Source organism: Monocercomonoides exilis (assembly GCF_001643675.1).
Source record: "Monocercomonoides exilis strain PA203 chromosome Unknown scaffold3-2548433, whole genome shotgun sequence".
NCBI classification, from domain to species: Eukaryota; Preaxostyla; order Oxymonadida; family Polymastigidae; genus Monocercomonoides; species Monocercomonoides exilis.
In genome coordinates this window covers 1,883,792-1,908,986 of record NW_027150548.1, presented here as the reverse complement: position 1 = coordinate 1,908,986, position 25,195 = coordinate 1,883,792, and the positions used below count along the sequence as shown (strand labels likewise).

Here is a 25,195-nt window from a genome sequence, read left to right as displayed (position 1 = left end):
CAATTCATTTAATAAAATAACATCATTTTCTGATAAGATAATTGGTTTTTCACTCCTATTATCCATTGTTGTTTCTAACACGAGCCAATTAAAGTTGCGTGATGTTCTAAATTAAATTTCAGAAACAACTTTTAATTTTAACAGATTTAACGTGTTAATTAATAAATTTTTTTCACTCCCTTAATAGTGATTTTTCATTTTTTAAATTTATTTGGGGGAGAATTCTTTCATTCATAATAAAAACAACAATTTGTTCCAAACTTCTTCCACAACCTTGTCATGAGAAATCTTTCATTCTCATGTCAAAAAAATACAGAAAAATTCTTAAATTGAGAAAATTTTTTGTTAGAACAGAATGGAACAAAATTCATAAAGCAAAAAATATCGTCCCATTTATTCGAAAAATTTTCGTAAAACAACCATTATTAAAAACCAGTTTGGGTTTGAGCAGAAGATAGGGGTACCAAAAAAATGTTAAGATTATCATTCATTCTTCGGCATATGCTCACTTTTCCTTTCAAGCAAGAAATAATTCAAACAAATTTGTTTTTTTTTCATTTATTGAAGTAATGAATAAATAACATGTTAATAATAGCGAGTTTTAGTTATTTCAATTTTAAAAGTGTATGAAAAAATAAAAAAAATTATTATTAAAAATGATCAAAAATGTTAAGATTCGGAATATTCACTAGCATCTGCTCCATCTCCTGGTTCGTCGTAATCTTCTTCATGAATATCAACTGCTTCCTGCTCAATTTGGGGAACATCTGCTTCATCGTCTCCTTCTCCATCATCATAGTCATGGGGAAATGCAGCCACTGTTAACTTTTTATTAGTGACATTCCTCACAAAATTTTGGAACAGAATATCTTTTTCATGTTGAAACAAAAATGAAGCAATAAAATCATCGATGAACTTTTCTTTGATCCCACAAGGAGGCAATGATCTTCTGAAATGAGACCAACAACCTTCTATCAAATAAGTGCATTCTCCTGTTTCTGTATTTTTGAATTCGTATTTGTGTCAAACTGTCTGATGTTTGAAACAAAACCTCTGTGACCTGACAAATCACTTGAAGCCTCGTCGGTCACAAAATAAAAAACAAAATATTTTATTTATCTAAAATAAATATAAAATAAACTATTGTTATAACTTCTCAAGTCTTTTCAAAGCATTTTGGAAAAGATTTGAAGATAGCATCTGTAATATCTTGTCGTTTTTTCTCTTTTGACAGTGAACGTCAGTGACGGTCAATGACAAATTGTGACAAAAATATTCCTCTAATGACATATCGTGTCAAAAAAATTAATATTGGGAACTTGATCACATAAATTTAAAATTTAATTTTTTTCTAAATAATAAAAATTGTTATATGTGAATTTTCAAATTTTTTAATATTGTTATTAAAAATTGTGAAATCGTTATTAAAAACTTTTTTTGACAAATCATAAATATCTTGTCAGTCATTTTTTCATTTTTTCAGTTTTCTCTTTTCATGTCACAGAGGTATATTTGTAACCTAATTCATTCAAGCACTTATATTCACCCCACACATCACTAATAATAGTTGTTCCATTCTGAATGTTGGCTTTAATGATGGGTATTAGATTCTCCTTTTTTTTATTTGAAACTCTGACAATAAAACATTCCACAACTTCATCATTTTCTTTTCTTTCTTCAAATCCAAAAAGCCAAATTTGTCGCTTCTTTTTCCCTTTGTGAAATTTTATTTTTTTTAGAATTGTATTATATGTTTATACAACACATCCTTCTCCTCTAAGAACAAACCTCACACTCGACATTCGAATTCCAATTGATGCTCTTGCAACAGAATACCAATAACCGACTGTATTTCGACCAACTCCAGTCAAATATGAGCATTGATCAATTCGAAGTTTTTGCCAGAAATGCAAAAGAATAAGAAAAATTGAGCTGATTTTGATGTGACAACGTTTTTATGATGTCTCCTTCATATATGAAGAGAATTTGTTGTATGCTTAACATCTCCATGATCGATTTGTTTCATCAACTGTTGTAAGTTTCATATATCTTCTACAAGATGGTCATTTTTTCGTTTCATTTTAGTTGAATATATGAATGAACAACTCCCAACTCTTTTCTTAATCTTGAAAAAGCTTGTTATAATCAGCAACATCTGATTTCTTATCAGGAACAAGAGAAATGAGAGATAAAATAATTAATAAACAATTGATTATTTATGTATAAATACTCACACCAAAAATTATTCAACATCAAAAACCTTTAATTCGAAATCGAAAAAGAAGTTAATTGGTTCAGAATTTCAATTCAAGTTAAAACAAAAAAATTATATTGATACATTTGTTGATAATAACAAATGTTTATTTATTGGAAATGTTTTTCTTTCGATTTTTACAACTGTTTTCTATGATAAAGATTGATATCAATCGATTCATTTCTCATTTTAAAGATTGAAAATGTTTTATTTTATTAGTTTCATATTCAACAAATGAATTTCAAAACATTTCGTATTCGATAAATGAAATAAAATTCTATTTTTTTGTGCATTTTACAAGAATTAGAACGATCCTATTTTTTTTATTTTTTGCGAAATTTCTTATTGTCCCCTGAGCACATGTGAAGAACAAAAAATATTCAATTTTTTATTTTCATTCTATTGAACACAATCAAACGCTGAAATCAAGATAAAAAAATATTTTTCAAATTGAAATAGACTTATTTCTCAGATCAATAACTGAAAGAAAAGAAACTTGCTTGAGTATGAATTTTTAAATTTTTTTCCATATTTTTTGATGATAAAGAATTTTTGATGTTGAATTAAATATTTTCGATGTTGAATAATTTTTGGTATATATTTACAAAATTTAATTATTTTGTGAATAATTAAAAAATAATACAGTTTGTGCAAAAAATACAGGACATCGCACAAAACGCCGGACATGATCGATATCTTGATAACCTCAATAAATAAAATTCTGATATTTTTCCTCATAATATATCTTATCAATACAAACTCAATTGATAAAAAAAGACTTTCTAAATAGCTTCATTTGTGGTCAAAGAAAATTAATGTCGAAATCTTTGAAAAACTCAGAATACTATTTCTCTGTAATTGTTATTGTGATATTTTTCTGAGCATAAACAAGGAAGCTTTGAAAGTTTCGTGTAATTAATGAGTTTGCATTGATTACATATATTTTGAGGAAAATTGTCAAAATTATTCCTCTTGCAGTAATTGTGAAATCGATCTTGTCCGGTATTTTTTGGCTATGTCCGGAATTTTTTGCACAAACTGAAATTATGGTATTATTGATCTTTTAAAAATTTTTTTCACATTTTATTTCCTATTTTCCAATGCTGATTTGAATTTATATTTGCTTGCAATACGCCATTTATTATTCTTAATTGGTAAACTTTTTGTTCAAAATTAATAAAATTCAGTCTTTTTAAAAAAAATAGTTTTTTAGATATAATATGATCACTGGCTGAGTGTCAGAAAGTGATTAAATTGGTTTGTTTTTTCATTATTTTTAAAAAGGATGAAAAATTGAACCCCGACTTTTATTATTTGTGAATAAAATTGAAATTTTTTGATTTTTCAGAAAAAAGTCATCAATATGGAAATCGGATAATTTTCAAATGAATTAAATTCACATTGTTTAATAACACATCTTTCAATAAAAATTTATAATTTATATTTCAATATATTCAGAAGATCAATTAAAGCAAATGAAGAATTCTGAAAGTGCATTCATGGATTAATTTTCAAAAAATAAATTCTTGTTTTTTGTTTGTAAAATTAATGCAAATAACTTCTGTTGATTGAAAGATGTGTTATTAAACAATGTGAATTTAATTCATTTGAAAATTATCCGATTTCCATATTGATGACTTTTTTCTGAAAAATCAAAAAATTTCAATTTTATTCACAAATAATAAAAGTCGGGGTTCAATTTTTCATCCTTTTTAAAAATAATGAAAAAACAAACCAATTTAATCACTTTCTGACACTCAGCCAGTGATCATATTATATCTAAAAAACTATTTTTTTTAAAAATACTGAATTTTATTAATTTCGAATAAAAAGTTTAACAACTTTGAATAATATATTTATCAACTTTGAATAATTAGTTTACCAAAATCGAATAATAAGTTTAACGATTTTGAATAATTAGTTGACCAATTTCGAATAATTAGTTTATTAATTTTGAATAATAAGTTTAACAATTTTGAATAATTAGTTAAACAATCTTGAATAATAAATGGTGTATTATTTTTTATTGTATTGAAATAAATAATTTCAAAATTGTCATTAAAGGTTAAGTGTGCACTTGCACTTTGCATATTTGTATAAGAAACATATATTCAAATAAATCCTTTTTTTTCTCATAGCATGTATTATTTAATCCAATTTCAATTTAATAATTCTTCCATATTGGATTTATGTTTTCGAATCAAAAAGGGATAAATATATCAAATAAAACTCAGAATCATTTTGTTGTCAGTTAAACATTTTTAATATTAATAAAAATTAAATAATCGGATTTGACAAAAAAAGCATTTGAGAAATAAGTTGATCAAAACAATAATTTATATGAATAAATTTTAATATGTTAAATATCTATTATCTAAGAGGAAACAGGTGGAATTGCGCAATGACATTTGCTTTATACGAATTTTGCATTTTGTACACAGAATGCAAATTTCGAAATTACAGGCTTCAAAAGGAGCAATCATTGGAATACGAAAATGAATTTATAGAATGTATTACGCATGTTCAGACAAACCTCGCCCTCATCAACACCTCCTTGTGTGTGACCCATCTCAACCTCATCCCTCTCAGTGGCTGTCCACTCCTCACTGCCCAACACCACTCCGCTGCCTCCATCTGCTCCTCCACTTGCACCGTCCACCCACCTTCCCTCACCAACCACCACCACCACCACTGCCCCCTCTTCCTCTCTGCCCATGCCTCCCTCACCCTCACAAACTTCTCCCTCACCACCCACCAACCTGCCATCTTCTCCTTCCCCTTCTTCTCCACCCCAAACAATCTCCTCCATAATGCCCACTCCCCAATCCCTGCCTCCTTCTCCATCTCCCACTCCTCTTTCTCCTCCTTCATCTCCCTCATCCAGCCTTTCCTTTTTTCTCCTTCTTCCCTCTCTTCCCCATCCCCTTCTCCATCTCCTTCCCTTTCCCCTTCTCCTTCATCTTCCTCATCCTCATCCTCATCCTTATCCTCTTCTTTTTCTTCTCCTTCCCCATCCCTTTCTCCTTCCCTTTCCTCTTCCCCTTCCCCTCTCCATAACCATCACCAATCCCATCCCCACCTCCAAATCCACCTCCATCTCCATCTCTCAAACACCCTCTTCTCCAACATCTCATCTCCCCAATCCCCTCTATCACTTCCATCTCTTCCTTCACACTCACTCAATCCTTTCATCTCAACCACCTCAACCACTTCCACTTCTACCAATACCAACATCAATTCAATTCCCTCATTCTCCCTTCACTCATCCCTCTCCATCTACTCAACCATCTTTATTCACACTCACAACCCCATCGATGGTGCCATTCTCCCCAACCTCAACAGCCCTGCCACTTCTCTCTTTGCCTTCAACTCTTCTTTCCTTCATCAAACACGCTCTTCATCAAATGCTCCTGTTGTTCATATTGGAAATGAAACTCACAGAATATCACCTGGAAGATTGTCCTTTACTGGTTTGAACAGCTATCTCTTTGAGTGGTGTGAATGGAATGATTCAAGCAGTGGATCAAGTGACTGGGGTGGAGCACTGCATGTTTCTTGCACGAATGCTAATCTCACAATCACTTCTTGTTCGTTCAACAATTGTTCAACAAATGATCATGGTGGAGCGTTATATTGTGGATATTTGTTAAAAATTGATATCACAAAATCCAATTTCACGAGTTGTTCAGCTGCTCATGGAGGAGCAAATTGCATCAGGTATCCACAATCAAATTCCGTTTGGACATTCTCAGAAAACAGAGTGGAAAGTTGTTCAATAACAAGTTGGTGTGGAACTGGTTGGTATTTTTGGCTCAACGAAATGTCAACGCCAGGTCAATTCCTGTTTTCCAAATGCAAGTGCATTGCAAATTCTGGTGGTGATGCTGCGGGATCATTAACATTTTATTGGCCTCCACAAAATAAACCAAGTCAGTTTTCAATCAATGAGTGCCAATTTGTAAATAATGAATTGACATCAACTTCATCTACACGCGGCGGCGCTGGCATTTATTTGGATGCAACCTTCGCTTGGATGAATGGAGTAAAATTCATCACATTCTGTTTCTTTGATGGCAACACTGCCAAAAATGGCAGAGGGAATGATGTGTTCTTCAGTGGCAATGCCATTACTCAATCTCCATTCCAGAATTGTGGCTCAACAACTTTAACGAAGAGAGTGTGGAATAACAATACAGCTGATAATGAAACTTTCAATGGCTGGCTCCCCCTCATCGCCCAGAACAAAATCGTTGCCAGCAATGGAACTGATGCTGATGCCTGTGGCAGACCCCAACAGACCCCATGCGCCACCATCGAGTATGCTCTCACCGGCTTCATTTCCCTCCTCCAAGACGCCTCTCTCACCCTCCTCACCTCAACATTTGTTCCAACTCAAACACTAACCTTCAGTGCAGTTGACACTAAAATCACAGGAAATGGCACAACTACCACCACCATCGCCTCTAGTGGCATTCCTCAACCACCAAACTCACATTCCCAGTCATCACAATCAACATCATCATTTTCATCATTTTCATCATTTTCATCTGCATCTTCTTCGCCAGATCCATCTGCCTCGTCTGCCCTCTTCCAACAGACCCAGGGCTCCCTCACAGTCTCTGCCCTTGCCATCGCCCACAACTCCTCAAACCAAATCACCCCCATCCTCTTCCACCTCTCCCAAAACTCCCCTTCCCTCAACCTCAACACAACCACCATCACCGGAACAACCTCCATAACAATAAAAACGCCCCTCTTCTTCCTCACTACTGGCTCCCTCGCCCTCAACCACACAGCAATCACCAGTCTCGCCCTCAACAGCCAAAGCATCTTTCACCTCACCTCCCTCACCGCTCCCCTCACCCTCAACTCCTCCAACATCACCCACATCACCTCCACTACCACCCCCGCCAGCTGTGTCCTCTCCTCTGCCACCTCCCCTGCCCTCTCCCTCTCCCTCACCAACTGCACCATCACCAGCATCAACTCAGAACAGTTGAGCCAACAAACTGCCACCAATGGCGGGTGCATCTCATTCGCCTCATCTTCCACTGCCAACACATTTTCTGTGAGTGACACAAATTTCTCCAGCTGCTCTGTGAGCGAGGATACAAGTTCTGGAGGAAGAGGCGGTGCTCTCATGATCGAGTTCAAGGATGATTCAGAAGTGTCATCCACAACCTTTTCCATCACCAATATCGTGTTTTCAGCCAACAAGGCCAGCGTCGGAAGAGATGTGTATTTTGTGTGTGAATCCCTTGTCGCTTCTGTGAAAGAGCCCTTGTTCGCCTTCATGGGAAACATCACTCAGAAAGACAACTCGGCTGTTGGACATGACAGAACAGAAGCATTTTGCGATTGGGATGTCGATTTGTTCATATTCTTCGATGGATTCTTTGATGATATAATTTATGTTGATGGAACATCTGGAATGGATAAGGAATATTGTGGGATAGAGAAGGCGCCATGTTACAACGTAAACTACGGAATCGGGCATTTGAAAAATACACAGAATACAAAAAAGGAGATTATTGTTATTTCGAATTCATTGATGGCGGGATGTGTGGATGTGGGGGGATTGTGTGTGAAAGCAAAAGAGGAGGAAATGATAAGAATCGAATGCCAAAGAGAAGTGAGTGGATCTGAAGAATGCATTCTTAAATCATCATCACTCACTGAAATGAAGTTCATTGGGATTATTATTCCATCGAGTTTTAGCAGAACAATCACATCGGTGATTGAATCAAACACTCAAAATGGCAAGTTGCACATGAATAACTGTGAGATGAGTGTGGCAGGAGGGAATGGAAGCACAATTACATTTTTCTTAATCAAATCGACAGGAATGATGGTTAAGCTGGAGTTTGTCACGATTTCAGATGTGAAATCAACAGTCCCGTTATTTTCGTTTACTCTTTCATCATCAAATATGAACGATCAGGAATACAAGGTGAAACTTTTAAATTGTTCACTGCAAAGATTGGAGATTGATAGCACAACAGCAGTTGATGAAAAGGCATCAGTGTTTGGAGAGAGTGTTGGAGTTGGTATGGTGATAAATGGAAGTACAATTGATGGGGCATTATCAGAGAAGAGCAAAGAAGGAGGAGCATTGAAGATAGCGTTGAACGCAGGAGGGTTTATGAATATTCAAGAGAGCTCATTTGTTGGATGTGTTTGTGAGAATGAAAACGATGGAGGAAAAGGAGGAGGGATATATCTGGATTGCAGTTCAAATGAAGTCGGATTTCAACTTTCATCGATATCATTTTCTGGATGCTCAGCAACAGTTGGGAAGAACATGTTTGCGAAGAGTGGGAATCTGGTGAACAGTGTGAAGACAGAGCGTTTTGCATTTGATTACTCAGGATATTCTAATGATGGAAATGCATTTGTTGGAGAAGATGGGATTTATGGAGAAATGGATCTTCGAGTATTTCTTGTTTCTTTGAAGTGGATAGAGGTGTCTGTGTCGACTGGTGGGCATGACACGTTGGGATGCGGAATTGAAAAATTCCCATGCAAAACGATGAAAAGTGGAATTGACCATATTGACAGAAGTGGGACAGAAGGAAAGAGGAAAGTAACTGTGAAAGATGGAGGTACAATCGAAGATATTTATTCTTTCACAGATGAACTTGTGATTGATGGGTGTGTGAATAATGGAGATATCGATAAACGCATTCCTATTCATTTTGAAGAGACAATCAAAGGGAATTCTGCATCAACTTCATCTGTTATTTCATCAACTCAGCCACTTAGCTTGTTATCTTTGAAGCTGCAGATTCCAAATCAATTTGTACCAAGCAAGAATTCTTTGATCTTATCGAGTAGGATTCTCCAACTCGAAAACTGTTTATTTGAAATTCATTCAGCAGCAAATACTGTTCAATATACATTGATATCCACAACCACTGGAAGTTGCACATTGAAGGGATGCAGTTTGGCAGATTGTTCGTTTATCATATCTCCATTGGTGATGGCTTCTTCTGTTTTGTTTGAAAACAACAGCTTTTCAAGTATTGCAAACACTGGAAGCGGCGAAGGAGGTGTTGCAAGAGTGATTTTGAAAGAGAATGAAGAATTTGTTATCAAATCAACAAATGTATCATCTTGTTCGCTTTCATCAAGCAATGGAAAAGGAGGATTCTTGTATCTGAATTGCGAAAATTGTTTGAATGAGAAGTCATTTCTTTTTGATGCTGACGTAACTTTTAAAAATAACAATGCAGCCATTGGAAAGAATGCGTTCATTTTGGGAAATGATTTTAATACTTCTGTCACAAACGATACTTTCAAATTTAATTACTTATCAATGAAAGATGATGACAATTTATTTGTTGGAAGCGACGATTTTCATCAAAAAAAGGATTTATTCATGTTTCTGATTCCATACAGCTCATTTGAGATATTTATCTCATTCGAAGGATTTGATGTGGCGCGTTGTGGAAGTGAGGAAGAACCGTGCAAAACGATGTGGAAAGGGATGAAAAATATGGAAACAGGAGATGATACGAAAACAATTCAAATATCAGGATCAACAATTATTCAAGATTCATTCAGCATGTCCAATTATCAGATCAAAAAGGCTTCATCAATGGGAGAAGAGAATGTGAAAGCAATATTGAATTTTGAAAAGGCAATTGGAAGTCAGCTGGAATATTTCATGGTGAATGAAATTCATCTTGAATTATCAAACATTCAACTTCAACTAAAATTAGGATTTGACAATTCGGCCAAAACCATTATTTCGAATATAAATGGAGATTTGGTGATAACTGGATGCTCATTCCATTCAGAAGCAGGAATAAACAATGGATTTGATTGTGTGTTTGTGGATGCGATTGGAGGAAGTGTAGAAGTGAATGATTTGTCGATTGAATCATCCAATGTTGGAAATAGCATTTTTGCAATAAACAATGCTGGAGTTTCTTGCCATTTTGTGAATGTTCGAGTGAAATTGTTGAATGAAAGCGGAGGATGCCTTCTTCTGATCAAAGGATCTGAATCAACAACAAAGATTAATGAAGGAGGTGAAGAAGGAACAAATATTGAGATTGAGAAATCATCATTTTCAGGAATAAAGAGAAGTGACAATGGGCCAAGTATTTTGGAGTCGAAGAGTGAGAAAAAGATTTGTTTGGTTGTAAAGGAGAGCAACATCACAGAAGATAAGGCAGAAAATAGTGAAAAAGGAGGGGCGATATTCTTCACATTGGGATCGTCTGGATCAATGAATATGATTGACTCCAAAATCACAAATTGCAATTGCAGTATTAGTTCGGGGAAAGGAGGAGGGGTGTATCTAGTAACAAAGGAAAGAGGAGATTTGAATTTTTCATTTGTGGGAATGAAATTCAGTGACAACGGTGCAAGTGTTGGAAAAGATATTTTCATTGAATGTTATAACATCACATCTCAGATCAATGAAACCCAATTTCGGTTTGATCTTCGAGAAAATCATTATTCACGAATAAATGCGATATATGGAATTGATGAATGCCAGTATACAGTTAACACAGATCTTATTAGATTTGTGACGATTCATCAGAGTGACACAATTGTTGTGAGTGGTACGAATGGTTCTAATGATAGACAATGTGGAACAAACGATCTTCCTTGTGATTCAATTAATCATGGACTAATGCATCTGACTTCGGAATATGTGAGTCTGTTGTATGTTGACACCAACAGTGTGATTGGTGAAGAGATAAATTTGGAAGAAATGAGTTTGAGTTCAAAGAGCAGAGAAATGTGTGAAGTTGAAGTGGAAACAGATATTAGAGAAACAAGAGGGGCATTGATGGCAACAACTGGAACAGTTTCATTGTTGAGAGTGAACTTTGTGTTTGATCCAAATTTCATCTCTTCGCATGAATCATTAATATCACCGGAGGGAGGGATTCTTGAAATCATGAATTGTTCTTTTTCGTCAAAACTATCGAATGAAGATGGAAATATTGTGAATGCAAATATTCCATTTAACATTATTAAAATGGATAAAGGAGAATTACAACTTGATGGATGTGCAATATCAAATCTCATTCTTCATGAATCTGCATTGTATCTTTCATCTCCACTTCCATCAGTTATTTATTTGTTTGAGGTATCAAATATAACGGTTGAAACATCTTTGATAGATATTAATGAATGCGGACAATTAACAATTAAGGATTTCAATACAGAAAATATAACAGCTGAAGGAAATGAAGAATCACTGATATCTTGCTTGTCAATGAAAAAGACAATGCAATTAGCAAATTGCACAATAGGTGAAGTCAGTTCAAAGACCAAAAAAGGGAAATTGATGAAATTGGAGAATTGTTTGGATGTGAAAATGGATAGTTGCATTTTTGATGGAAGTTTAAAGGAAAGAAATGAGAAGCAGTTGAATATTGAAGAAGAGATGTGCAGATGGGATGGATCTCTTGTGGATGTTGTGAAGAGTTCCATGGTGATGAAAGTTTCAACAATCACAAATTCACCAGAAGGTGGAATAACAATGAGAGGAGGAAATGTGATTATTGAGAAAGGAGAATTCATTGACAACAATCCATCGATTGAAACGTATCCATCATTGAGAAGGAATGTTATTTGTTCAGATTCAGGAACATTGAATGTGATGAGTTTGAAAGGAGGAGATGGAGTTTTGCCAAACACATCACTTTGGATGTTGAATGAGGGATGCGGTTTTGAAGGGATTGTCTCTGAGAGGGATTCATCGTTCTTCATTCCAGTTCTGGAGAGTGTAGAAACAAAAGAAGAGGCAAGTCGAATGAAATTGACATTCAAAGGGATGCTTCTTGTTCCATGCAATCTGTCATTCTCACTTGTGAAGAGGAAAGGTGAAGAGAAAGAAATCGAAAAATATGATTTTGATTCAAATGGGTTTTTATCAGAGAAAGAAGCTGAAGGAAGCGTTGCGAAAGATCTAATCAGCGGATGTGGAAATGAAATAGAAGTGAGTGTGCATATTTTATTCGGAGTTAATGATTATCCTTCATCAACAAATCCATTTATTCTGAAGAATTCTAGCGTAACTCCACCAAAAGATGATGAAATTATCTCAAAAGGGGAGATTAAAATTGAATGGAGTTTATTTGCCTTTATTGGCTGTGTTGCAGTTGTTATTATTCTGTTGTTCGTAATTGTTGTGGTTATTGTGCTTATGCGAAGGAAATTGAGGGAAGCAGAAAGGAAAGCAGAGGCAGCAGATTCAGAAGCAAAACAAATAATGGAGAAGATTGAGAGAAGAAGGGAAAACAATGGGGGATGTATTGAGATGAGTGAAATGCCATCAACATTGCTGGAAGGGATGACGAGCCAAATTCCACTTCTCATTGACAACGATGAAGAAGATCTTCCAGAGCCTCCTTCAATGTCCGATGACATCCTGAATGAAAATGATCTTCCAGATTTGGAATCTCCATTCCCATTTTCCGAGAATGATTCTGTTTCTGATGTTCAACAATCTCATTCATTCAATGTGATTTCAACAAAGAAGCCATTCAGAGAGAAGGAGAAAAAGAACATCAAAACATTACATTCGGTGATTCATTCAGTGCAAGGAGATTTCACACTTGGAACAAGAGCAATGGATGTTGTTGATGGGAAGCAGGTGGTAAAAGTAGTGGCAGAGCTGTTTGAGCATTTGATTTCAGTTGTAGACGAAAGAATGGAAATGATGGCGAGGCAGCTGTGTCCGTATTCAATCTTTGTCGAAGAAGGAAATAATGAAATATTTGTTTTGACAGAGGAATTGGAGGATGTAAAGGAAAAGGAAGAAATGAAGCGATGGAAGGCACCAGAAGTGGGAAACGAAGATGAGGGAATTGAAAAGAGAGTTGTTTTCACGCTTGGACTGATTCTTCATGAAATGACAACTGGCGAAGTTCCTTTGAGTGAGTGTGATGCAGAAGAAGCACAGGAAATGATGAGGGATGGAGTGCGACCGCTGACAGAAGGAATCGAAGGAGAAGAGTTGATTGAGCTGATGGAGAAGATGTGGGCAGATGAGCCGAAGGAAAGGCCCACTTTGGGAGAAGTTATTCAATCATTAGTGGAAATAACTGAAATTGATGAACAATAGTGTGAAATACAAATTTATTTTTGCTTTATAAGAAAATGCAGCTGATATTTAGTGATTGAATCCAATTTACAAAAAATTTCATCATAGTTTGAGATTAAAACAAGCTTTTTTCATTTGAATTCAAATTCTTTTTAGCTAATTCCGAATGATTTTTTTTATGAAAAATCATTAAAAGAACAAATTTTTGAAGTATAAAATTTCTATGAGAATGTTTTTTTATAATCAAAACAATTAAACTTTATTGAAATTCATTGAACAAAAAATAATTCAAATTCTAAAAACAATAATTCGATTTCCGAATTATATATAAATTTTGGAAAAAAAGAATAATGAAAAATCGAAAAACAATCATTAAACATTGGATGAAAGCTGAATAAAACAGTTTGATTCGAACAAAGAGTGTTTACATGAATAAAAATCATTTTTTTCAATTATTGGCAGTTTATTCGATTAAACACAATTTGTTCGAGAACTTAATCATTCATTTAAGTTATTTTTTATGGCGGGGTTTTTATATTCTTTTCGTGATAATATGGGTGATTTTTTTTGATACCATAAAAATTTACGAAGTTTGATCATAAATTTTTTTCATTAAGGGTGGGGTTGAAAAGAAAAATAAAAGTAAATATACATATAGATGCTATGCAAAAAATATAATAATTATTAATTATTTGTTGATTTCAATTTGTTTCCAATTGCTTTTTATTTCATATTTTGAAAAAAACATTGAAAAGCATTTGAAAATTTCGAAAATTCAACAAACAGAACAAAACTTTAGTTTACTGGTTTTAAAAACATGATAACAATAATTACACAACATAATTAATCAATTTCTTAAACAAAAAACTGTTTAATAATATTTTTGAAAAAAAATTTTTTAAATAGATGTCGAAGATCCAAAAAATTTGTTGAAAACAAACAATTAACAAAAATACAAAAACACAAATATGATAGTTATGCAAGATATTTAACAAGAAATTTACAGTTTGTCGTTTAATCGATTTAAAAACAAATAATTCAAAAAAGGACTTTTATGGATTATTCATCAAAAGAAGTGATAAATGAAAAACAAAAAAAATCACTGTTTTAAAAATAGAACAACACAATTTGTGAAATTAAATTTTTTGCACAAAAAAAGCTTCCATCAAACGAAAATGTTCACTTGCTTTTTTTTTAATCTTTCTCTCTCTCTGTCTTTCATCCTCTTCCTCGTCTTTTTAATTCTTCTGAATGCCTTCCTCCTCAGATGCTCTACTGCTGTCTGGCTTCTTGTTTTCCATGCTAACTCCACAAACTCCACTTGTATTTGATATCGTGCGTGTACCAGAAGGGAATATGTCTCTCGACCACTGCGCCCTCGCCTCCATGTCATTGTCGCTCCCTTTTCTCACCATCGCTCCTTTATCAACTTCTGCGACATTCACATCCCTCTCAATCTTCTCCTCTTTGCTCGCTTGCACTCACATTGTGGCCATCTGTCCGCCCACTCTGGCTGGTTTGGCTGGCTTGGCTGCTCCAGATACCAGAATAGCAATCGTTCTGGATTCTGCCAATTTCACATACATCGTGCGCACAAGCAAATAGCCAGCTCTGGTGCGTGTGGAAAAGAGATGTGCCATTGACTGCGCTGCCGAGGCGTGTGTGCTCACCAGCTGCGTGAGCGAAGAGTCGGCCGAGGGCAGAAGCCTCTTTAACAACTACTCCCGTCCTGCTGGCGTTCCTCCCATCACCCTCTCCATCCTCAACGTCCGCTTCGCCCTCAACGACGCCTTCCGAGGAAAGGACCTCTTTCTCCGGTGCTCCTCCATCCTCGCCCAGATCAACGAGTCCCTCTTTTCCCTCGACTTCACCCAGCCCTCTCTCGCAACCAACACCTCCATCTGCGGCACCGACTCCTCCCACACCGACCCCGGCCTCGACATCAACATCCTCCACTTCATCACCTTCAACCGCACCAACCAGATATTCGTCGACCAAGGCACAGGATCCTCTGCCTGCTAGTGCGGCTCCCTGCTTGCCTCCTAAACCTCCCTCTCCACAGCCGTCCTCCATATCTACAGCCAGAGTTGCCTTTCCAACATCCGAATCGCGTCTGTCTCGTTAAGTCTTGTTCCTGTCCGAATCGTATCCATTTTTTCATTGCTGTTGTCGTTTTTCTCATTATTTGCATGCGCTCCAGCTTCCACTTCTTCCATTCCTCTTTCATATCCACTTGCGCCTCAGTCTTCGACTTCCTCGGCTGACCACTCGATGTGTCTTCCTCCCTCTTTCTTTCCCACGCCAACCTCTCTTCTTTCAGTACTACCTCGCTTGTGTTCTTGTTTGACGATTTCTCCAGCTGCTCCCTCGAGCATCTCATTGCAACAGATCTTGCAGTTGTAACGGGCAGCGTTGTTCTTCTCAATCCTCTGGCCAATCTCCCTTCTTCTTCTTCTTGAAAATCAAATCAGCCAAAAGGCTTCTTCAGTATGATGACTCCGTCTTCACCTCTGCCTCGTTTGGCAAGATTTAAAGTTGTGTTCACGTCAACAGCTTCCAGCTTACCAACAATGGCGGTGCCATACGGAATAACCACTCCATGCACAGCAACCTCATCTGCTCAGATGCAGCCGTACTCAACATTTCATGGCTTTGGAAAGGAGAATGAACGTTCCCTGGTTTTTATAAGTGGATTTTCAACAACGGATGAGTTCTTCTGAGCACCGACTCTCAATGCCCTTCCTCGCTCTTTGTGTCTGTGCTTAAAGGCTGTCATGAATAAATAGTTACAGATAGAATGATTTAGACATTCTACGTATTCCTTCCTGCCACATTGTTTCCTGTTCTGGTTCATCATCTTCTTCTCCTCCAACTTCTCCCCATTTCCATTTAACTTCCTTATTTTTTAAAATCTCAGCAATTTTCACTTACCAATTTCCGTTCATCATATTCTGTCAAAACAAGTTTTTCTTTCTCTCAATCTTCATTCTCTTCATTATCTTATCAATCTTCTTCTCATTTTCAACGTTTTTCTTTTTTGCTGATGCCTATTTATATTCAAAAAAATATCTTATTCAGATGCCAAAAATGAAGAAATCCAATCAAATGAAGTGAGCGATGATGGTAAAAGAGTGTGAAATGATGTTTTTGGATATTAAGAAGTAGAAAAATAAGAAAAAGAGGAAGACGAAGAAGATGAAGAAGAGGAAGAAGAGGAAGAAGAGGAAGAAGAGGAAGAAGAGGAAGAAGAGGAAGAAGAGGAAGAAGAAGAAATTTTCGATTTGATATTTGCATTTGAATTTGAAAGAGGAAGAGGAGAAGAAGAAGAAAGAGAAGAAGAAGAAGAAGAAGAAGAAGGAAAAGGAGAGGAAGAAGAAGAAGGAGAAGAAGAAGAAGAAGATTGCCGCATTGACATAAGCAGAACAGGGACGAAAGTTGCAGGAAAAGATGAAAGAGCATCCTTTTTTAAATGAGGAAGTCTACAAAGAAAAAAGACTCCGCATCGCAGAATTCTTAGGAATTTCTTCAGATGACTGGTAGAAAAAAAGAAGAAAAAGATCAAATTGAGAAGAAAGTGAAGGAAATGTTTGTTGACGATGCTGAAGTGGAAGAGAATGAGTCGAAGGAAAAGGAATATAAATTGAAGATGGAGAATAATTTGATGTGAATGACGGAGAAGATGGAGAAGGAGAAGGAGATGTAGAAAGAGAAGAGAGATGTAACTGAGAGGAGGTGATGCTTGTCTGCAGCTTATGTGGAAGAATAGTTGAGAATTGGACTATCTTCATCTGACAAGGAAGTTCTCCTCCTTTTCTACTTGCTGTTCCTGATGCACTCATCGCATTACCAACAGAAGTTGTATTAGCTCCATCAGCAGCAACGTTGAAGATCCATACATATCCTGTGCGTTTATTGCAACATTTGATACCAATGAAGTCGACTGTAACTCAGATGTTTGCCGAACAGAAGCAAAAGCGGAAGGTGTGGATTGTTGTGATAACGCAGCGCCAACAACCTTCAATTGCTGAATAAGAGAGGCAGAAATGGACATCGAAGGAGAAGAAGAAAGTATCTGGTCATAGTGTGTATTGTGAAGGGCTGATATTTTGTGGAGCAAGTCCTTCTTCACCATCAGGCGGTGAGCAGTGATGGCAATAGCATTGAGTGCAGTTAGTGATACCGGCAAACGAAGCAGCAGGCGATTGGACTACGCTGCATAAGGGACGAGGGGCTGCGTGGAAATTGAGATGATGGCAGGTGTTGTGCTGAAGGATAACATGGATTGAGAAATTGAAAAAGAAGTGACATAAAAATATGAATAGAGAAGGGATGGAGAAAACTGAAGATGGAGTGAAAGATGCTGAAAGCAGCTTAGAAGGCAGAGTACGGATAATTGAAGTTAGAGGATAAGAAAGCGTGAGAGGGTACACGTAGACAAGAGGCACCCATGAAAATTTGAGAGAAGAAGGCAGAATCGAATGATTCTCTTTTTTCTGTAGCAGTTCAATGCGCTGCTGAGCAAACTGAATAGATGGATTTGTCAGTTCGATCAGAGTTTCTCCGATGAATGGGACGCATGCTGTTCTTTGAGGAGGAACAAAAATTACATTTTCTGAGGCAGATAGCAGAAGTTGTTGGTCTTCGAAAAAGACAGACGAGGCAAACAAAAGCAGGTCTCATTATATTCGTATTGACTGCAAATGTTTCATTGTCAATTGAATCTAAAGAGAAGCCATTATCATTCTTTCTATTGATCCTTTTATGCACTTCAAACTCGTTGCTGTCGATTCACCTCTCTTCGCAGAACAGCTCAGCTGTGTCTCTCGCCTCGTACACTCCTTCCACAGCTGCACTTCCTTCTCCTCTCCACAAACTTATCTCCTTTCTCATGCTCACCACCAGTTGTGCATCTCTCACAACATCTTCTCCTCCCAAGCCGAACAGCCTCGAGCCACACAGCAGATTCAGAAACTAGTTCGCATCATTCTCCAATATTCCCCCTGTTTTACCGGCGTGAGATGATGGAATCGAAGAAGGCTTTGGAAGCTGAGGTGACCCGAGCTGGTTGAAAAGATGGGATAGCGCCTTTCCGAGAGAGTGAAGCAAAGAAGTGCATTCTTTCTGCCCTATCTGCTGCATCGACCGCGCAAACAGCGTCTCCAGCCCTGTTTTCTGTCTGTATTTTCTCCCAAACAGAATGATAATCCCAAAGTCATCCACTCCTCCACCATTACATCCTCCTCCATTGTAATTAATATTAGCGTAACCTGTCTGGCTAGGCAAACTCGCTGAAGAAGAAGAAGAAGAAGAAGACGCATTTACAAACTCGTTCACCGCAGCTATTCTGAGGTGTGTCTGCGTTGATCTGCATAGTGCTGCTCTGATATCAGACAAGACAGAATGAATTCGTGACACTGAAACAGCAGCCAAACTGTGATTGCTGTGTCTTCTGGAAGGTGCTGTCTGGCTTCTCTGCTGCCTTCTGAGCCAATTGAGTTCTCGTCTTCTTCTTTCTCTCCATTTTCCTTTGTGGACTTGGCTGAAAGAAAGGTGAACTGCAGATGGGTTGGACTGAGCTCTCCGCAGACGATGGTTGAGGTGAGTGAGAAAGTGAAATGAGACTTCTTATGATTGCTCTTTTGAGATTCCTATGAAAGCATCTTTGGCTGTATGTGAGGGAAGCGCAGGGCAGGGCGTGTGTATGAGTCTTCTTCTCTTTCTGTCGTCTTGTCTGTCTCATCGGCATTTGATGTGTCAGCAGATCGTGATATATCCAAACTGTCTTCGTCATCACTAACGTCACTGTTATCATCATCACTATCATCATTCTCGCTATCTTCTTTTGCTTCATCAGTGTCAGCTGCACCTTCTCCGCTTATTCTCTCTCTCCTCTCTTCGTTTCGAATCAAATAGAACATGTTCTTCCCTTTCCCTCTCAGCCACATCTTTCTTTTTTGCGTCTTTGACTTGATTTCCTCTTCCTGAACAAGATTAGTCGGCAGCAGAAGGTCAGCTGGCTTGATTGTCGGAATGATCCTTCCATGTGTCAGCTTCAGTATGTTCATTTTCAACTTCGTAACTGCCTCCTTCTTCAGTCTCTCCTTCATCTCAACTGAATTAAATGTTGTTTCGACAGAGCTGTTTTCTCTTATTTTTCCTGAGTTGAATGTGGCTGTTGTTTCATATTCAAAAACAGATCTGTACTTTTTGAATATCTGCCGGTTGGCTTGAATGCTTGTCAAAGATATCTTTGTACTGAGAATCCTGTGCAACTTCAAATCTTCTTCTTCCCCCTCTTCTTTATCCTTATCATTCTCTTCTTTCTCCTCATCATCATCATCATCATCCACTTCCTCGTCATATTCATTCTTATCGGTGTTTCATTCACTTTTTCCACTTGTCTCACTCGTGTCAGACTCAGAAGAGTCAAATGCGATGCTGCAGTTTGCCACACATAGCAGCTCTAGCTCTCTCGAAAGCAGCTCACTCAGCACAGCTTCTGAACCCATCGTCGGACTTGTCTTTGATCGGAATGCTTTTTTTTCGCTTTTCCTTTCCCTTTCACACTCTTTCACTCTCCTCTTTTCTCCTTTTTGGCTTCCAAACTCCAACTCATCTCATGGTCGCTCTTTAAACACATAAATTATTCTTCCCTTCTCTTTCTCTTTCTCCTTTCTCCTTTAACCCTTCTCATATTTTTTCACTTTCTCTTTGTTTCCAAGCTTCCTCTAACTCTCCAATGCCGCAGCAGCTGACTCCAAACACCTCGAATTCTGCTCTGTCGCATATGCATTTGTTCATCCTTCGCTTTTCTTCCCCTGCTGACTTAACCCCATTGCAGTCATCATTCGCTTCCTCTTCATCTTCAGTAGCCTTCCGCATGTAATATTCAGCTGCACTTGCTCCATCCCCACATGCAACAGCTTCTTCTTTCTGTAGCTGTCACTATTGTTGATGTTATTGTTGTTATCGCTGCTTCCGTTAGGATTGCTTGTCATCCCCAGCACTTCTGATTTGATCTTTGATGGAGCGATCCTTTAGCCTGTGTGTACTTTCATTCAGATTGTTTGCTTGAATGCAGCAAGCGCTTTTCACCCGTTGCTTCTTTTGAGTGTTCTGCCGAGTGCGGTAGTTGGAACACTCAGCAGTGAAACAGAAAAAGAAGAGGATGAAGAATTCTTGGCAAGTTACAAGTATATGGACCATGGATAAAAAAATTTTTTTATATTTATAACGAAACAAAATGGAATATTAATGTATTTAAAATTAGTTATTTCTGTCGAAAAAGTGTTTTTAATAATTTTCAATTTTTCTTTTGATCTATCCCATAACATTTTCTTGTTTTTAACAGGTTTGAAATTTTTGTTTATTTTTCGAAAAAAACTTTCTTCACACTTTAATGTGCTTTGGATAAAACAAGAATTTATAATGCTTTTTATAACATAAATCGTAGAGCGAAGAATCCGCTTTGCTTATTAACAGCGTTGTTCATTTTTATCTGGCATCTAGTTGTGATTACGGAGAAGGAAAGAAGAAATGCACAATTTCATTTGAAGCGGAGGAAGATAATATTGCTTTAATGATGGAGAACTTTTCGTAAAATGGAGCAGTTGAGATATTTTGATGGAGATTCAGAGAACAACTATGAACGAAGAAATGGCACAAGAATGTGTGGAAATTTTTGTGAAAGTTTTGGAAAGATTGAAAGAAAAGAATGAAGAAGAAGAAGAAGAGGAAGAAGAAGAAAGAAGGAAAGAGCTGAAAAGGAAAATGTTTAACTAGATGGAAGAAGGATACGAAGATTGCATCATTGGGCTGTGCCGTTTCATTTGTCACGGTTTTTATGGAGAATTATTATTGATAAATGATTATCCATATAATTTTGTGTATTTATAATTCATCTGCATTAACATTCACTTGATCTTTTTTTAATGATATTTCGTGCAGAAAACTCATTTGTTCTGGAAACAAAGGAATTCAAATGTGCAAAATAAGATAAAAGTGCTTTTTCAAAGAATACCAATGCTTTTCAAGAAAGATGAACATTTGTTTGAAAGTTTATAATTTATAATAAGAAATAAGTCAAATCAACAGGAAAAGAATCAAATTTGTTGTATTTTTTTATTAATTTTGAGAAAGAATAAAATAAGAAAATAAAACGAAAAAATTTTCACAAAAGCAACTAAGAAACAACAAAAAAATACAAAACTCTTTCAATTATAAGCATCTCTGCTTTCAAATCTGAAATTGTCATTTCAAAATAATGGAGAATTAGGAAAACAGGTTAATTATTTCCCAGCTCTGCTGATTTTTGAGTTACAAAGTGAAATGCATCTGATTTCTTCAGATATTTTCAAAATAATCACAAACATTCAACGATAAACCACAATCATAATAACTTCAAAAAAACCCTTCAGCTTCATGAAAACTTGTGGTGATATCTTCGTATCCTTCTTCTTTCATCTTCTCTAATATTCTTCTTTTCAGCTCTTCTCTTTTCACCTCTTCCATTTCATCTTTCTCCTTAACTTTAAATCTCCAATAAAATTTCTGAAAAAAATGTTAAGCATTCATATGCCATCTTGTAATCCAATGTTGGTCGCTGCATCTCCTCCAAAACAGCATCTACTTCTCCACCTTTCAACAAGTCTTTAACTTCCACAAATCCATTTTCTGCTGCTTTTCTCAAGGAGGAAATGCACCAGAGGCCAATTTCTCTGTGATTATCCTTCGCTGCTCCATATATCAGTACAATGCTGTTGATGATCCCAATAGATTCTTCATTCTTCACTCGACAACTTTGAAAATAAATCGCGAATGTTTCAATCCATCTTGTCAAAATAACCTCTTCTTTCGTTTCTTCTTTGTTCATTTCCTCTTTTTTCTTCCAATCCACACACTTTGACAGATCTTCGATTTCTCTTCTTGCTTCTCTCGCAAAATGCAATTCATTTGTGCTAACTTCATGAAAGCTTTTGTCGTTGAAAAATCTGTGTAACAAAAAACCCAAGCAGACAAATAGGTGAGTTGAGTCAGGTTGGAATATTTCTGATCAAATTTCAAAATTTCCGTCATTCACTTCATATTAAGCTCTTCAATCACAACCGAATAAAAACATGAAATAAATCAATAATGAAAAAAATAATATAGACTTGCACACACGTAATAATTATCAATGTTCCTAAAAGTCAATAAAGCCATTTCCACATCCTTTTGAATCTCCTCCCCTTCTTCTTTCTTTAATGTGACTTTCAGATCGCATCGCACACAAATGTGAAGCATTTCAGTTTTGAAGATGTAACGAAAGGACATATAACATTCACAAAAATCTGAATAATTATTTTCACTTTTTTCCCCTTTTTTCTTATGTTCATCGATAATCATCTTTTTTAATCTATCACTCAACGAAGATCTTCTTAATCCATAAAGATAAATACTTTTCAGCACATTGTGATATCCTATATGCTTCAGTAACAAAATGACATTCTCCAAAGACAGTTTCTTTTCTTCAATCAATTTGTCCATTTTGTTGAATGTTTCTTCGTTGATAATGGATTCGAGTCCATTAAAATTCATCAAATCAACTATTTCATTCATTTCCTCTATTTTTCATTTCTTCTCTGCTCCAGTGAATTATTCCTATTGGAAAGTTTCTCTCAAAAAAGTGAAAAAATCAAAAGAGAAAAAATTTTCATTCATTTTTTAAACCAACAATTTCTTAATAAACGTTGCAAACCCAGAAATATTATTTTGTTTTAAAGAAACTGCGAAATCGCAACATTATTTTATAACAGTTAATAATTTCATTTTCGAAATATTCGTTGAACATTCGCATAATAAAAATTAAAAACCCAAAATCATAAATATTTAAATAACAAAGGATTCGAAACCTCTTTTGCCATCTATTAATTTTGCATCAGAACAAACAAATCTTAATATTAAAAAATATTCTTTTGTTGCAGTAAATTAATAAGGGTGACAAACCTATAATTTTATAAGTGATGATTTTTGATTGGTGATTTGCTGCAGCCAGAACATGTTTGAGCTGCTAAGGCGCACAGCCACAGATGCGCACATGCAAGTTATAGCAATGCAGAAGAACAAGGTGCTTGCATACAGATGGAGGAACGAGTGGCTGTTTTCATCGATTTCTTGCGAAAAGTGAATTGGTGGAGGAAAATTGTATGAGATTTGAACTTAGCCATATATTACAAAACATATGGCGCAATGCTGGCCGCGATATTTTGAATGAAAAATAACTTAAGCAAGATGCAGAAAAAGCGAGCAGAATATCAGAAAGATTGTATTGAACCGCTTGTTCAATTCGAGGGAAATGCTGTGTCCTTGGCATATCTTTTGCACAGGACTTGTTCTGCATAGTTTTTTTGGGGGGGAAGGTTGGTTTCATGAAAAAAGAAAGGGAATTGGGGGATTGAACAATGGAGGAAGCGAACAGAGCGAGACACTCAGCAGGCCTCAATAACAATCGCATTTGAATTTTGCACTAAGCATGCTGGTATGCTATCAGCAAAGACTTAACATTGAATAAGTTTTTGAAAGGGAGTTAATATGGAGGATATCTGTTTTCATCTGATATCATGGCCAGCTTCACAATGGATTCTCTGCGTTCGATGACGTTCTATATCAGTCATTTATTGTCCGGTTGTCTGTTTTTTTTATGTGGCGAGAGGCAATTTTGGAGAACAAGAAAACTTACTGGGCTGATTATTTCGAGTGCATTGGAGATGGGAAAATATTTCAAGGATATAAAAATGGTTTGACTCTTTTCATTTCATTCATTTTTCTTTTAAGTGCTCTTTGAATGAATACAGATTGGCCATGAACATGAATACCACAAAGAGAGGGAAGCTCTGGAATCTTTTGCAAAAGAACCAGAAGTTTAGAGATTATTCTTGTTTGGATTTCATTCAATGAAGATATTCCTTTCTTCTGCCATATGTTTTGTATGATGCATAGCCAATCAATGTTTAACATGAGTTTGCAAGAAAGAGAAAAGTGGTTTGCTTGGTATATTTGTTGAGAGTGTTTGACAGAAGAAACTCTTTTGCAGGGGATGATGATTAGGCTGGTCATTCGCATTCAGAACACATTCAGTTTTTTCTATCGCCAAACATGTCTTGGAAAAGCTAACATCTTCTATTTTTCTTCTTCTTCTTCTTCTTCTTCCTATTCCTCTTCCTCTTCCATTTCTCCTCCTCTTTCACCAACAACTCAATCTTCATATCTTCCTTCTTCCACATTCACCCAAACACCCGCCACACAAAATGCAAACACTTCAAATACTTCTGTCTCCTCTTCAACAACATTACAATCTACTTCTTCTCCATCTTCATCCTCTTTACCGTTTTATTTTTATTCCTCATCTCCATCTTCTGCATCTTCTCCTTCTTCTCCCTCTTCTCCCTCTTCTCCCTCTTCTCCTTCTTCTCGTTTTTCTCCTTCTACTCTTCTTCTTCTTCTTTTGTTCCTCCTCCAAAGAGAAAAGCGAGCTTCTTCCAACAAACATAACCAATGCCTCCTCCTTCTGTCTTGTCTGAACAGCTCTTCTTGCCTCCTTCTTCTCTTCCTTCGTCTTCTTCTTCTCTCCCTTCATTCAGCGTGCCTTCAAGAAACAACATGCAGTCTTCTTCTTCTGCTTCATCATCGTACTCTTCTTCTTCTTCTTCTTCCTTATCTTCTTCATCTTCTTCATCTTCTCCCTCTTCTTACTCTTCCTTCTCATTATCCTCATCATGTGTTACTCACTCCTCTTCTTCAATTTTCAAAGGAGATGACAGCATTCTCCAGAAGAAAATATTACATCACCATCCTTTTTTTGAAACATTTTTCTTTTCAATTTTTGTATTTCAAAT

General features: G+C 36.3%; 8 protein-coding genes across 8 annotated transcripts; 2 read left to right on the top strand and 6 right to left on the bottom strand.

Annotated features, from left to right (window-relative positions):
- Positions 1-4,613: 4,613 nt before the first annotated feature.
- Positions 4,614-5,063, bottom strand: MONOS_9194 (uncharacterized protein; the record flags this gene model as incomplete). The annotated part of the gene is made up of 2 exons (XM_067879667.1): positions 4,614-4,628; positions 4,788-5,063. 2 exons carry the CDS (start codon positions 5,061-5,063, stop codon positions 4,614-4,616), a joined length of 291 nt encoding a protein of 96 aa, XP_067735411.1.
- Positions 5,064-5,130: 67 nt separating this feature from the next.
- Positions 5,131-5,415, bottom strand: MONOS_9193 (uncharacterized protein; the record flags this gene model as incomplete). Its single annotated transcript, XM_067879666.1, has 1 exon — positions 5,131-5,415. One exon carries the CDS (start codon positions 5,413-5,415, stop codon positions 5,131-5,133), a length of 285 nt encoding a protein of 94 aa, XP_067735410.1.
- A 1,315-nt stretch (positions 5,416-6,730) lies between these two features.
- On the bottom strand, positions 6,731-7,084 carry MONOS_9192 (uncharacterized protein; the record flags this gene model as incomplete). Its single annotated transcript, XM_067879665.1, has 1 exon — positions 6,731-7,084. The coding sequence occupies one exon, from the start codon at positions 7,082-7,084 to the stop codon at positions 6,731-6,733; it is 354 nt and encodes a 117-aa protein (XP_067735409.1).
- A 292-nt stretch (positions 7,085-7,376) lies between these two features.
- On the top strand, positions 7,377-13,343 carry MONOS_9191 (uncharacterized protein; the record flags this gene model as incomplete). Its single annotated transcript, XM_067879664.1, has 1 exon — positions 7,377-13,343. The coding sequence occupies exon 1, from the start codon at positions 7,395-7,397 to the stop codon at positions 13,341-13,343; it is 5,949 nt and encodes a 1,982-aa protein (XP_067735408.1). The 5' UTR covers positions 7,377-7,394.
- A 1,019-nt stretch (positions 13,344-14,362) lies between these two features.
- MONOS_9190 (uncharacterized protein) lies at positions 14,363-15,395 on the bottom strand (the record flags this gene model as incomplete). Its single annotated transcript, XM_067879663.1, has 1 exon — positions 14,363-15,395. One exon carries the CDS (start codon positions 15,393-15,395, stop codon positions 14,775-14,777), a length of 621 nt encoding a protein of 206 aa, XP_067735407.1. The 3' UTR covers positions 14,363-14,774.
- Positions 15,396-15,811: 416 nt separating this feature from the next.
- On the top strand, positions 15,812-16,795 carry MONOS_9189 (uncharacterized protein; the record flags this gene model as incomplete). The annotated part of the gene is made up of 2 exons (XM_067879661.1): positions 15,812-16,010; positions 16,497-16,795. The coding sequence occupies 2 exons, from the start codon at positions 15,812-15,814 to the stop codon at positions 16,793-16,795; spliced, it is 498 nt and encodes a 165-aa protein (XP_067735406.1).
- Positions 16,796-18,293: 1,498 nt separating this feature from the next.
- On the bottom strand, positions 18,294-18,843 carry MONOS_9188 (uncharacterized protein; the record flags this gene model as incomplete). The annotated part of the gene is made up of 2 exons (XM_067879660.1): positions 18,294-18,702; positions 18,755-18,843. The coding sequence occupies 2 exons, from the start codon at positions 18,841-18,843 to the stop codon at positions 18,294-18,296; spliced, it is 498 nt and encodes a 165-aa protein (XP_067735405.1).
- Positions 18,844-18,970: 127 nt separating this feature from the next.
- On the bottom strand, positions 18,971-20,204 carry MONOS_9187 (uncharacterized protein; the record flags this gene model as incomplete). The annotated part of the gene is made up of 2 exons (XM_067879659.1): positions 18,971-19,690; positions 20,088-20,204. The coding sequence occupies 2 exons, from the start codon at positions 20,202-20,204 to the stop codon at positions 18,971-18,973; spliced, it is 837 nt and encodes a 278-aa protein (XP_067735404.1).
- Between the last annotated feature and the right edge of the window lie 4,991 nt (positions 20,205-25,195).